At 44.0% G+C, this 13974-nt stretch overlaps 1 protein-coding gene across 1 annotated transcript in view; it reads right to left on the bottom strand.

The window, feature by feature from the left end:
* The window catches only part of LOC124789816, a 141057-nt gene that overhangs the window by 71159 nt on the left and 55924 nt on the right, over nucleotides 1-13974 (bottom strand). Inside the window, exon 2 of the mRNA XM_047257298.1 lies at nucleotides 12938-13085. Within this exon, the coding sequence (XP_047113254.1) occupies nucleotides 12938-13085 (148 nt within the window). The remainder of the gene's footprint in view (nucleotides 1-12937; nucleotides 13086-13974) is intronic.

Here is a 13974-nt window from a genome sequence, read left to right as displayed (position 1 = left end):
TTTGATTATGACAGGTGAGGTACTGAGAATAGTAAGAGACTAAGGAGATGAGATGCAAGTGGATAATGCTGGGGTGTCTAAAAATAGAAAGCGATTCAGACTGAGGTGAAGAAAAAAGCTTTTTGCAAAACTCCAGAGTCCAGAGAGAAGTTGTGCAGAGAGCATGATAACTGGTTGATAGAAAATAGGCCTTCATAGGTTAGGAGTAGTTAATTATGGAGAAGATGGAAAGAAGGGATACAGAATAATCAGACAGGATGAAGAAGGAGGAAGCTGAAAGTGAGAGGAGCAGGCCTGAGGATAGTTTACCTGTTCCTGCAGGACAGCCGACTACCGTTAGTTTGGTCAAACCTGTCAGTCCTGTAAAGAGCAGGGATATCATGGATGGATGGATGGATGATCTTTTGAATGGAAAGATTATGATAATAGTTGATGGTAATATAATGCAAGATCCTGAGAATTTATCCAAGGTACAGAGTAATGACATTGCTGAAGTGGAGAAGAGTGATGTAGAAGAAGCAGCTTCATTACCAAGTGGAACTGTATAGTTTGGGGTAGCAGGAATTGGTGCGGGCAATACCAAAGTGATTTAAGTTTGGAGATAGCTTCACAGGTGATTTAAATGCAATAGTATCTACTCCAGTGGGAGATAGTAGGTGTTATGTTGAGGCACGACAGCCCTAGGCCAGATGCACAGGGAAGTGTGTATGTGCCTGTGATTTTTACAATGTGCAGAGCGAAATTGTAGATGCTGCTGTTGTTTTAGATATTACAGGGAATGCACATGAAGATGTTGGCAGTTTTGTTGCAGATGTTGTGGCAGATATAGTACAGTCATATACATTTCCCCAGAAACAGGGTGAATGGAGGAAAACAAAGAGGAGATGAGTTCAGAGAGCAGATAGTCAAGTCAACAGCACTGAATCTGTTGAAGAGTGTACACTAGACATTCACGAGGTACCACAAGTGCAAGTACTGTGTCACAGCCTTGTTTCAGGTCAAGCAGCTGATGCGCACAGTGAGCTGTTTACAGTGCAGCTGCAATCTGAAATGAAATGTTCTGACTGAACATCATGCCAAAGATAACCTTCAGTGACAGAAAGCTGTTGCCAGAGTAGAGCTGTCATGAGGTGCATCTAACATATGGGGCAAACCACTTAAACCAAGTACAGATACACTGAACATAATTCACATAGTATAGTGCCACCAGGCACGAGGAAGTTTCTTTTTTTGGCGGGGTGGGGGGGGGGGGGGGGGCAAGAGCACCAGAAAACCATGCATTTCAAGGAGAATTCAGTCTTTAATGAACGCTACAGAGAGAGGAATAAATGGGACTACTTTTTTAAGCAGTTTTCTAACTTTCTGTTTTGGTACAACTTTCGGAAGTTTGACCTTGCGACCAAAGTTTCCCTTACCCTTTCCCAGTAAATATACTCCCAAACTTATCCTCACAAGAAAACCACATAGTCAGTTCACATCAATGACCTATTAATAGACTGAATTCAGCAGCATTTGCCATTTGTTCGTGACTTGGAAACAATTAAAGCTGCATACCTAGGATATTTCCATTCAGTTATGACATGTGGCATCATATTTTGGGATAACCAGTCACAAGCAAACAAATTCTTTATTGCACAGAAAAGAGTCATAGGAATTGTGGCTAGAGTGCACCTGAGATGCTCTTGCAGAAACTTATTCAAATGGCTCGGGATCCTCTCCATGCCATTTCAGTACATCTTTTCACTAATGTGCTTTGTGAACAATAAGCACACAGTTTACAAAATAAACAGTGAATATCATGATCATGATACAAAAAGTAAACAGAATCTTCACAAAGACATACAAAAAATATGGTACAGAAAGGAGTACATTATTTAAGAATAAAAGTATACAATGAACATCCATTTCATGTTAAATCAGCCATTGGGGATATGACTAAATTCAAAAAACCAGCTGAAAATTTATCTTTTGAATAGTTCTTTCTATTCTTTGCAGGAATTTTTGACAATGTAAAAGAATTAGTAAAATGTGTTTAATTTTAAGCATTCCTGTAAGAACTGACTATGTAGCACTGGCATATCAATTGATGACAGAATGATTTTTATATGTATTAGAATGTAGGGCTTATAATTTGTTTGTGTAATCATTATTACTACTATAACCTATATGTTTTAGTACAGCCTCATGACCATTTAGATACACTATGTGATCAAAAGTATCTGGACACCCCCAAAAACATACATTTTTCATTTTAGGTGCATTGTGCTGCCACCCACTGCCACGTACTCCACATCAGCGACCTCAGTAGTCATTAGACATCGTGAGGGAGCAGAATGGGGCACTCTGCGGAACTCACGGACTTTGAACATGGTCAGGTGATTGGGTGTCACTTGTGTCATACATCTGTATGCGAGATTTCTACACTCCTAAACATTCCTAGGTTTCCGATGTGATGGTGAAGAGGAAACATGAAGGGCACATACAGCACAAAAGTGTACAGACCAACCTTGTCTGTTGACTGACAGAGACTGCCGACAGATGAAGAGGGTCGTATTGTGTAATAGGCAGACATCTATACACACCATCACACAGGAATTCCAAACTGCATCAGGATCCACTGCAGGTACTATGACAGTTTGACGGGAGGTGAGAAAACTTGGATTTCATGGTTGAGTGGCTGCTCATAAGCTACACATCCCTTCGGTAAATGCCAAGCGACGCTTCACTTGGTGTAAGGAGCATAAACGTTGGACGATTGAATAGTGTAAAAACATTGTGTGGAGTGATGAATCACAGTACACAGTGTCGTGATCTGATGGTAGGGTGTGGGTATGGTGAATGCCTGTTGCAAGTCATCTGTCAGCGTGTGTAGTGCCAACAGTGAAATTCAGAGGCGGTGGTGTTATGGTGTGGTTGTCTTTTTCATGGAAGGGGCTTGCACCCTATTCTTTTTGCATGGCATTGTCACAGCACAGGCCTACATTGATGTTTTAAGCACCTCCTTGCTTCCCACTGTTGAAGAGCAATTCAGGGATGGTGATTGCATCTTTCAACACAATTGAGCACCTATTCATTATGCACAGCCTGTGGCGGAGTGGTTACACGATAATAACATCCCTGTAATGGACTAGCCTGCACAGAGTCCTGACCTGAATCTTATAGAACACCTCTGAGATGTTTTGGAACGCCGACTTTGTGCCAAGCCTCACTGATCGACATCTATACCTCTCCTCAGTGCAGCACTTCATGAAGAATGGTCTGCTATTCCCCAAGAAACCTTCCAGCACATGACTGAACGTATGCCTGTGAGAGTGGAAGCTGTCATCTAGGTTAAGGGTGGACCAGCACCATATTGAATTGCAACATTACCGATGGAGGGCGCCACAAACTTTTAAGTCATTTTCATCCAGGTGTCCGGATACTTTTGATCACATAGTGTATGCTTATTACTGTAATAATCTGACATTTTCTACATCCTAGTGATACAATTGCACCAATGATCTATGAGACACACAAATAAATAAATAAATAAAAATAATGTGCAGTTAGCCTAGTATAAAATTGGGAGTGTGTCATTTATTTTGTGAAATGATGGTAGAAGTAATCACAGTGGCAACCTGTCCTGAGAAAGACCAAAGGGACTATGTCTTGCTTGTGGAGAGAGAAAGTGTAGCGTAACAACCAAGTCTTAAGTAAAATTTGTAAAAAACTTCTGTCAAGTGTTGCATTAGCTACTGCTGGCCGGTAAGCACAGTTTGGTGACTTGTAGGTCAGATCAATGTGTGTGCAAAAAGGTTGTAAGATCAATGTGCTGTGCTCTGCAAAACATGCACTGCACAGCAGTAATAGCTGGAGTGGGCAGGGAGGTGTCACCATACCAGGGCTAGTACCATGTTATGAGCTACGTGGGTGCTGAGCAATAGTGCAACAAATGCACCCTGGGGCAGTATAAATAACTGTGAATTTTGAGACAGATTCATCCTGAGCACCGCAGTACTACCACAATCCAGGGCTATGCCAGACAATGAGATGACTAGGTGTTGCCAGCTGCAGCCACAGGTTTTAGACTGGGTTGGGGAGCCACTTTCCACACTAGATCCACCCTGTGGGCCTTTGTACCACATCACAGCAGACCTGCTGTCTGCATCTGCCGAAACCAGATTCCTGCTATGAGGCAACAGCTTGTGTTCCATGCATGGCAGTCTTCCCTCAGCATCACAGAAGATATGACTGGTGCCTCAAAGATGGGACATTGAAAGACCAGCTGTTGCAGCCAGAAGACCACCAGATTCATTTTGATAGGACTCGGGTACTGGCAGCCACAAGTGGATCCTGTGAAACATTATACAAGGAGGCCATAGAAATTGGAAAACACCCCAGGGATTTTAATAGGAACAAGGAGGGCATGAAATCGAATGACATCTGGATTCCCATGCTGAAGAAGATATATATACCAGTTTCCACCATGGAGTGATAGCAACAGCAGACAAAGGCAGTGAACAATGGTAAATTGCTTTCATGCATTCAAAACATGTGATGTCACACCACTGTGCAGAAGCACATGGAAGCAGAATTTTGCTGTAGTCACTATCGAGACATTCAAAGAAGCTACAGTTTCGCTTGAAAATGTCCTCCACAGATGGGTATGAAACAGTGGGTTTTAAGATGAAATCCAATCAACCTTGGCATAACAGCCCATATATGCTTGAAACAAAAGTGGACACAGTCGGAAGCACATAATTTACTGTTTATTTAATTTCTACTTCCAGAACATTTTATTAACTGTCATGGAAAAATGTGTATTTGAAAATTAATGCAAAGTATTTTTTTCGATTACCAGTCTACCACTGGGAGGACCCAGCAGGCCACCACTCAGCCCACTCCTCCCACAGGCATGAGGGAGGGGTGCCAGAGGTCACACCGCCTTGAATGGCTAGTATCAATCACTGGCCTTAAGTTGAGGAATCAGTTTCTGAAAATGTACATCTGGAGCACAGCATTGCACAGAAGTTAATCATAGACTGTGGGAAAATCAGAGAATACAAGAATCGAAGCATTTGAGATGTGGTGCTATAGAAGGATGCTTAAAAGTAGGTCGACTGATAAGATAAGAAATGAGGAATTTCTCCACACAATCGGTGAGGATGGATATGTGTGGGAAACTTTGACAAGACAAAGGAAGAGGATGATAGGACATGCGTTAAGACACTGAGGAATAATTTCCACAGCACTAGGAAAAACTGTAGAGGTAAACAGTGTATGGGGGTGTGTGTGTGTGTGTGTGGGGGGGGGGGGGGAGTGATAGTGAATGGAATATATCTAACAAGTAATTCAATACATTGGGTGCAAGCACTATTCGGAGATGAAGGTGTTGGCACAAGACGTGAAGTTACGTAAGGCTGCATCAGCTCACTCAGTGGTCTGATGATCCAAACAACATACCTCTGAGCTAAGCACAATAACACAGGTGTGCACTAGCAGCCTTAACTACAGACGAACACACTACACCACCCAAGCAAAAGCCCTCTGCTTTGCAACACACATACCTTTACGATTGCCTGTAGTTGCTTCTAGCTATACCAGACCAAGTAGCTAACTTTTTTGCCTGATTAACTCAACTTATAGTCAGTTTGTGGTGACCTGTAGAGCATACTTGTAGATTTAAGACAAAAGTATCAACTGGTTGATTTCTGACACTGTTTCTATACACTATATTCTAGATAAAGAGGTAGCAGTGTCGTGTTTCGAAGAAGAACTTTTAGCTATGGGTAGGAGCATGTAGGTGAACTGTGGCTGAAGTTAAGAAGAATAGTTGACTAAGTGCTGGATAGTTATGTATTTAATAGAACAGTTTTTGATATGGGAGACCTCCATGGTATACAGCCTCTATAAAGAAACTTCTAAAAAGCACCAACTGTTACACAATAGGTGTAAAACAAAGTATAGGAGTATACACATAGAGAAATTGCATGAAATGTTTTTGGATGTCAAACGGCCAATGCATGAAACATTCAATGACTATTGTGGTGTCACCGCCAGACACCACACTTGCTAGGTGGTTGTTTTAAATCGGCCGTGGTCCATTAGTACATGTCGGACCCGCGTGTCGCCACTGTCAGTGATCGCACACCGAGCGCCACCACACGGCAGGTCTCGAGAGACTTACTAGCACTCGCCCCAGATGTACGGATGACTTAGCTAGCGATGCAACACTGACGAAGCCTCGTTTATTTGCAGAGAAGATAGTTAGAATAGCCTTCAGCTAAGTTAATGGCTACGACCTAGCAAGGCGCCATAGCAATTGATAGTTATCGTATGAAGCATGTCTCATCAAGAACGATGTATACAAATGATGGATTAAAGTTAAGTATTCCAGAAGCTACGTACTTTTCTTTATAGCATTCATTACGTATCCTGTTTCAGACCTCATGCCATCCGGCGTGAGCTTATAGCGTGCATTTCGGTCTCCTCAAACCACACTGTGTCGGCACTTCTGTCGACACATAATATTGGCGATGAGGCTTAAAAGAGGATTTCGCGTTCGTATTGCTCTAATTTCTTTGTGTCATGGCTTCGCCACAATCTCCAGATGTACTGTCCGACTTTTATCGCTTGCAGAATCAACAGATGCAGGCCTTATTGGATGCCCTTGGACAGCTCGTCCAGGGTCAACGTGCAATGCAAAACGATGCGGCAGCTGCCGCTCCACCGCTACCGCAGCCACAACACGCAGTTGCACCACATTTTAGGCCGTTTGATGCGGCAATGGAAACCTGGACGGAGTGGTCACGCCAATTTGGATTTCATCTCGCCGCCTACAGAATTCTAGGTAACGAGCGGCAGCCTCATTTATTGGCGTGTGTAGGGGTGCAAATGTTCCGTGTGATAGTGAAATTGTTTCCCCGACGCGACGTAGCAACTCTGTCTTATGACGAAATTTTGTCGGCATTAGATGCATATTTCAAAGAAACAGTCAATGTAGTTGCAAAAAGGTATACGTTCTCTGGTACAAAACGTACGGCCGGTCAGACTAATAGGGAGTGGGTTGCAAGTTTGCAAGGCCTTACAAGGGATTGTGCTTTCGAGTGTGAATGTGGACTCCCTTATTCAGATACTATGGTGCGTGATGCAATTGCACATAACGTTTCTGATGTTTGTATACGGGAGCAACTTTTGAAACTAGTCAATCCCTCCCTTCAACAAGTGATAGACATATTGGATAGGCAAGACACACTTGACTTTGCTCAGGAATCATTTGCGACTTCGCCAGCTGTGTGTCACATTAACCGGCCCGTCGGGCGAGCTGCACGGAATGGTAAACAGCCCTCGCGCACGTCCGTGCAGCCACGTGTGCCACGCAAGCATGCAAATGCAGTGAAATCATGGCCGCGGTGTGCTACTAGACATTCGCGTGAGAATTGCCCGTCACACCAAGCTATTTGCTTTTTCTGTAATAAAAAAGGACATGTTCAGAGTGTTTGCCAGAAAAAGCTCAGATCGGACACTCACAACGATTCCAGGCCCTTTGCTTCGCGCCGGAATCGAACCAAGAATACTCAGGCTTGTGAACCTTCACCCATGGACATTCATGTTGTTAATTCCACTCTGCCCAGTGCCACTCTCGCTAACGGTGACTGTGTTCGTCCCACAAAAAGTGTGCGTCGACATCGATGGAAATCACGTCAATTAGCAAGTGATTCTGTACCAGTGTCTGTTCAAATTGCACGAGACAGTCGCTCTTGTCGTCAGCAGGACAATAAACTTTTTGTAGACTTGGACATTAATGGCAACGTGATCCCATTCCAGCTCGATACCGGAGCTGCAGATTCATTGATCAATAAAGACACGTACAAACAACTGGGCAACCCTTCGTTGCGTGCCGCATATGTTAGGCTCAGTAGTTATTCAGGACAGCATATCCCTGTGTTAGGACAGTGCAGCCTTCTTGCAACATACAAGGGACAAACGAAACTTGTGTCATTTTACGTCCTTCGTTCTTCTTCTGCAGTGAACTTGTTTGGTTTAGATTTATTTCAGTTGTTTCACTTGTCTATAGTCAATCAGGTCCTATCAGTGAACCAGACTGTGCCTTCAGTCAGTGTTTCTAGTCTATGTGAAGAATTTGCAGACATTTTTGCACCGGGCCTTGGTTGCGCTAAGAACTATGAAGCACATTTGCAACTGACAGTAAACGCGCAACCGAAATTTTTCCGAGCGCGCAATGTTCCCCACGCATTGCGTGATGATGTCGCAAGAACATTAAATGATTTGGAATCACAAGGTGTGATTGAATGTGCGCAATGCCTCTTCCATTTCAGCTCCGCTTCATCGCTTACGCCGTCAAGGTGTTCCGTTTGTCTGGACGACGGAATGCGAACGCGCCTTTCGCCAGTTGAAATCGGCGTTGCTTTCAAATACTTGCCTTACGCCATTCGATCCCCAGAAACCCCTTTTGTTGATGGTAGATGCATCGGATTTCGGGATCGGTGCTGTGCTTGCGCACAAAGATGGATCGCATGATCGCCCTATTGCCTTTGCGTCAAAATTGCTCTCATCTGCGCAAAGAAATTATTCACAGATAGAGAAAGAAGCTTTGGCTCTCGTGTTTGGTGTTACAAAGTTTCATGATTTCTTGTATGGTCGTCACTTTACCATCATCACAGACCACAAACCTTTGACATCGCTTTTTCATCCGAACAAGCCTGTACCTCCATGTACAGCGCAGAAATTTATTCGCTGGTCTATTTTCCTCTCGCAGTACTGCTATGATATCTTGTGTCGGTCCATTGCTAAGCACGGAAACGCCAATGCGTTGTCCCGTTTGCCTGTTGCGGAGGATAGAGCATTTGATTCTTCCAAACTTGCTTGCATGTTCATTGATTCGGAAATCGATGACGTGGTCGAATCGTTTCCAATTGATTTTCGTCGTGTAGCTACAGCCACAGCTGCTGACCCTGTCCTTGCTACGGTTTTGCGTTTTGTTGCTACGCAATGGCCCTTGTCAAAGTCACGGATCGAGGATCCGTTGGTTCGCCGATTTTTTGCTCACAAGGAGAGACTTTTTGTTCGACGTGGTGTTTTGTTGTTGCGTTCTGATAATGATCAGTCCAGAGTCGTGGTCCCACGTTCATTACAGTCCTCTGTCTTAAGGCTTCTCCACCAAGGACATTGGGGTATAGTGTGAATGAAACAACTTACTCGTCAGCACTGTACTTGGTTCGGAATCGATGCTGCGATTACGAATATGTGCTCTTCTTGCATGGCGTGTGCCGAACAACAATCCACACCGCCGCGGAAATTCTTTGCATGGCCAAACGCCACTTCCCCTTGGCAACGCTTGCACATAGATTTTGCTGGTCCATTCTGTAATGCTCGATGGTTGGTTGTGGTCGATTCTTTCAGTAATTTTCCTTTTGTTGTCAGGATGTCTTCCACGACGTCTTCAGCCACCATCCAAGCGTTATCCGCTATCTTTTGCATTGAAGGTCTTCCTCAGACTATTGTTTCCGACAATGGCCCACAATTTATGTCCGCAGAATTTCAGTCATTCTGCAAGGCCAATGGTACTCAACATCTGACATCCGTGCCGTTTTCACCTCAGTCAAACGGTGCCGCTGAACGATTGGTCCGGACTTTCAAGTCACAGACGTTGAAGTTGAAAGAGTCGCATTCTCGGGAGGACGCGTTGTTGCTCTTTTTGTCTTCGTATTGCTCTCAGCCCCGAGATGGTCGCTCACCGGCTGAGTTGCTCCACGGTCGTCCTCATTGAACCTTGATGTCTTTGCTGCATCCGCCGCATCAGGTTCCTGTGCAGCGGCAGACTCCTGCTTTTGCTCCAGGCGACGTTGTATTCTATTGCAACTATTGAGGTTCATGGCGTTGGCTCGCAGGGAGCATTCTTCACTGCCTCGGCCGCGCAATGTATTTGGTTTTGGGGGCCTCTGGTGAGGTGCGTCGGCATCTCAATCAGCTGCGCCTCTGTCGTCGCCTAGGTTCTGCCGCTCCCCGTCTGCTTTCAGCGACGGTGCCGTCCGGTCTGCGCCCTAGGGACCCATCTACTGGCTCACCTCCTCCCCAGGTGTTACCGACGCTGCCTTCCATTTTGCCCCATGGCGACGCGCCGCCGCTGCCGCCGCCTGTTCTCCCGCTGACGCCGCCCGCAGTGGACGCGTCGCTGCAGCCGCCAAGCGCCTCCCTGGGTCACGCGCCGCCGATCGCTTCCCGTGACCAGCAGTCCTCCGTCATGGAACTCTTGCCCACTCCGGATCACATGGCGTCTTCGCACGTCGGGTACCCCGACGCGATGGAGGTCGACCCTTCGGCCCCTCCTGTCGCTTTACGGGCGCATACACCGCATATTGGCGTGCACCCTGGACTAGGTTTTCAGGCGTTTCCTAGCTCCCCTCGGACCGAATGGCCGGGTGCAGGTGGCACAGCCTCGCCTGTTGTTAGGCTCCCCACCTCATCGCATACGCCAACATGGGGTCCTCCCCGCGGCGGGCGGAAGCCTTATAACACGACCATTCGCCGATTTGCGGGGGAGGAATGTGGTGTCACCGCCAGACACCACACTTGCTAGGTGGTCGCTTTAAATCGGCCGCGGTCCATTAGTACATGTCGGACCCGCGTGTCGCCATTGTCAGTGATCGTAGACCGAGCGCCACCACACAGCAGGTCTCGAGAGACTTACTAGCACTCGCACCAGTTGTACGGACGACTTAGCTAGTGATGCAACACTGACAAAGCCTCGTTTATTTGCAGAGAAGATAGTTAGAATAGCCTTCAGCTAAGTTAATGGCTACGACCTAGCAAGGCGCCATAGCAATTGATAGTTATCGTATGAAGCATGTCTCATCAAGAACGATGTATACAAATGATGGATTAAAGTTAAGTATTCCAAAAGCTACGTACTTTTCTTTATAGCATTCATTATGTATCCTGTTTCAGACCTCACGCCATCCGGCGTGAGCTTATAGCGTGCATTTCAGTCTTCTCAAACCACACTGTGTCGGCACTTCTGTCGACACATCAACTACTGTAGCGGATTATAATCACAGGATCTCTCATAAAACACAATGAAATTCTGGCCATACTTAGAGGCTTTCAGTGATACCAAAGTATGGATAATGCGGGAACTGAAATTGAGGGTAGCAAAGTAAAAGCAGAATCTTGTTTCACAAATGAAAAATCATACTGCCACAGTTTAATTCTTTCACCACTGCAAATGTGAGCAATAGAGATATTAGTGTCAGTGACATTGAGAAACAGCTGAAATCACTAAAATTAGTCATTTATATAGGCTGAGTAGGAAATCCTGTCAGATTCTATACTGAGTTTGTAGCTGAGCTGGCGCTTTCAACCATAATATACTGAAGACCCTGTGAACAATAGTTGGAAGAAAGATGGTTCAAATGGCTCTGAGCACTATGAGACTTAACTGCTGAGGTCATCAGTTCCCTAGAACTTAGAACTAGTTAAACCTAACAAACCTAAGGACATCACACACATCTATGCCTGAGGCAGGATTCAAACCTGCGAATGTAGCGGTCGCGCGCTTCCAAACTGTAGCACCTAGAACCGCTCGGCCACTCTGGCCGGCTTGGAAGAAAGCAAAGATCACATGTGCCTACAAGAGGAGTAGCATCTTACCAGCCAATATCTTTGACATTGATCTCTTGTTGAATCTCAAAACATATTCAGAGTTCATACAGAATGAGATATATCAAACCGAATGTCCTCTTTCTTCACCACCATGGATTAAAAAAACATTGGTAATGCAACACCCATCTTGTGCTTTTCTCATGACATCCAGAAAGCTATGCATCAAGGCAGTCAGGTAGATGCATATTTTTTGACTTTTGAAAAGCATTCCACTCACTGACAAAGGTACAATCATATGGATAACAATGAAATTTGTGATTGGCTTGAAGGTTTTTTGGTAAGGAAGATATGACATGTTTTGTTGGCTGGAGACTCACTGACAGATGAAGAAGTAATGAGAGACATGTCCCAGGGAAATGAGTTGGGACCCAAGTGTTCATGTCATATATTAATAACCTCTAAAACACTACTAATAGTGACATCAAACTTTTTGCAGATGAAGCAGTTATCTATAACAAATATACCGCATTGAAAAAGCAGCACAAATATTCAAGAACTCAAACTGGTGCAAAAATGTTCACAAACATAAAACTGTACAGTTCACAAAGCACAAAAACATAGTTTTGTACAGAGTATCAGTGAGTTGCAACTGGAATTTGTCACTTCATCCAAATACTTCAGTTAACAATCTGTAGCGATATGAAATTGAATGATCACATAGAATCAGTCATAAGCAAAGCAGGCTACAAAAATCAGTCATAAGTAAGACACTGGGAAAAATGCGTAAAGGAGATTCATTCAAAACATTTGTATGATCCATCCCAGAATATTGCTCAATTATAAGGTAGACAGTTAAAGATATCCCTCTCCTCTCCACCCCCCCCCCCCCCTTCCTCCCAACTACCACTCCACCCTCCATTATCCCATGAGAGCCTACTTACAATGTTTCAAGACAGAGTATTAAGTGAGAAGACTAGGAATATACTATACCCATTAATGTATCAATCCCATAGGGACCATAAATACAAGAGTAAGCTTATTATAAGACACAAAAAGACTTTTAAGCCATCATTCTCTCTGTGCTACACATGCTAATGGAATCTGAAGAAATCCTAACAACTGGTACAATGGGAAATATACTCTGTCACACACATTACAATGGTTTGCAGAATACAGATGCGATATGCAAAACAGTCTCATGATTCAAGACTATTTCAGTTGGAAAGCAACAGTAAAATTTTCTAGGATCCTGCAAGAAGGATTGTAAAGTACAAAGGAATGAGGGAGGAATAAGAGAACAGAATTACTGACTTAACTGAATTCACACAAAGCTTACCTGCAAGTTCCAGTTGTGACTTGGAAGGTAGGTCACGTGAAGGGGAGCGCAATGCTGCCATTAGGCGGCGACACTCCCGCTTGTTCAAGTGATCTGCCACATGCTGCAACTCTGCCATATTTAAGTCCACACTGCTTCTGCACACTGCCTGAAATTGGGGTAATCAGAACAAATATCTGTGCCAAGTAGTTGGAAGAAAATATAGTTTACATCAATTGAGAAAAAGGTCAGCTGAAGTGATTCACAAAACTCCTTGACAGTCATCTGTTGTGGCATATTAGAATATATTCTGAGGTCAAATGCAATGAGGTATCTTGATGAGAAACATATGTCCTGTGAAACCAACTCAATTTTTTTCACGTGGCATCCTGAAGGCCACAGAACAAGGCAGAGAAGTAGATGCAGAATTTCTTCACTTCTGAAAAGCATTTGACTCATTACATCTACACATATTATCAAAAGTATGACTGTATGGGGCATCAAGTGAAATTTGTTACGTGATCATATGAATCTTGGTAGTGAGGATGCAGCATGTTATCTTGAAAGGAGTGTCATCAATAGATGTAGAAGTAACCTTGAGTGTGTTATCTTGAAAAGAGTGTCATCAATAGATGTAAAAGTAACCTTGAGTGTGCCCCCACGGAAGTGTGTTGGGACTCTTGCGGTTCATGTCATATATTAATGACCTGGCAGACAATATTAATAGTAGTTTCAGAACTTTTGCAGTGATGCTGTCATCTATAACAAAGTACTGTCTGAAAAAAGTTGCACAAATATTCAATAAGATCTTGGTAAGAGTTCAAAGTGGCACAAAGACTGGCAACCTGCTTGAAATGCTATGAAATATTAAACTTTTCAATTCATAAAACGAAAAACCATAATATCCTATGACTACAACATCAATGAGTCACAACTGTAATCAGTCAACCTGTATGCATACTTGGGTGTAATAATTTATAGGGACATGACATTGAATGATCACATAGGCTCAGTCATATGCACAGCAGATGGTAAACTTCTGTTTATTAATGGGATGA

Source organism: Schistocerca piceifrons, chromosome 3 (genome assembly GCF_021461385.2).
Source record: "Schistocerca piceifrons isolate TAMUIC-IGC-003096 chromosome 3, iqSchPice1.1, whole genome shotgun sequence".
Classification (NCBI taxonomy): domain Eukaryota; kingdom Metazoa; phylum Arthropoda; class Insecta; order Orthoptera; family Acrididae; genus Schistocerca; species Schistocerca piceifrons.
The sequence above is the reverse complement of the archived record's forward strand: the minus strand, read 5'-3'. Positions and strand labels throughout refer to the sequence as shown.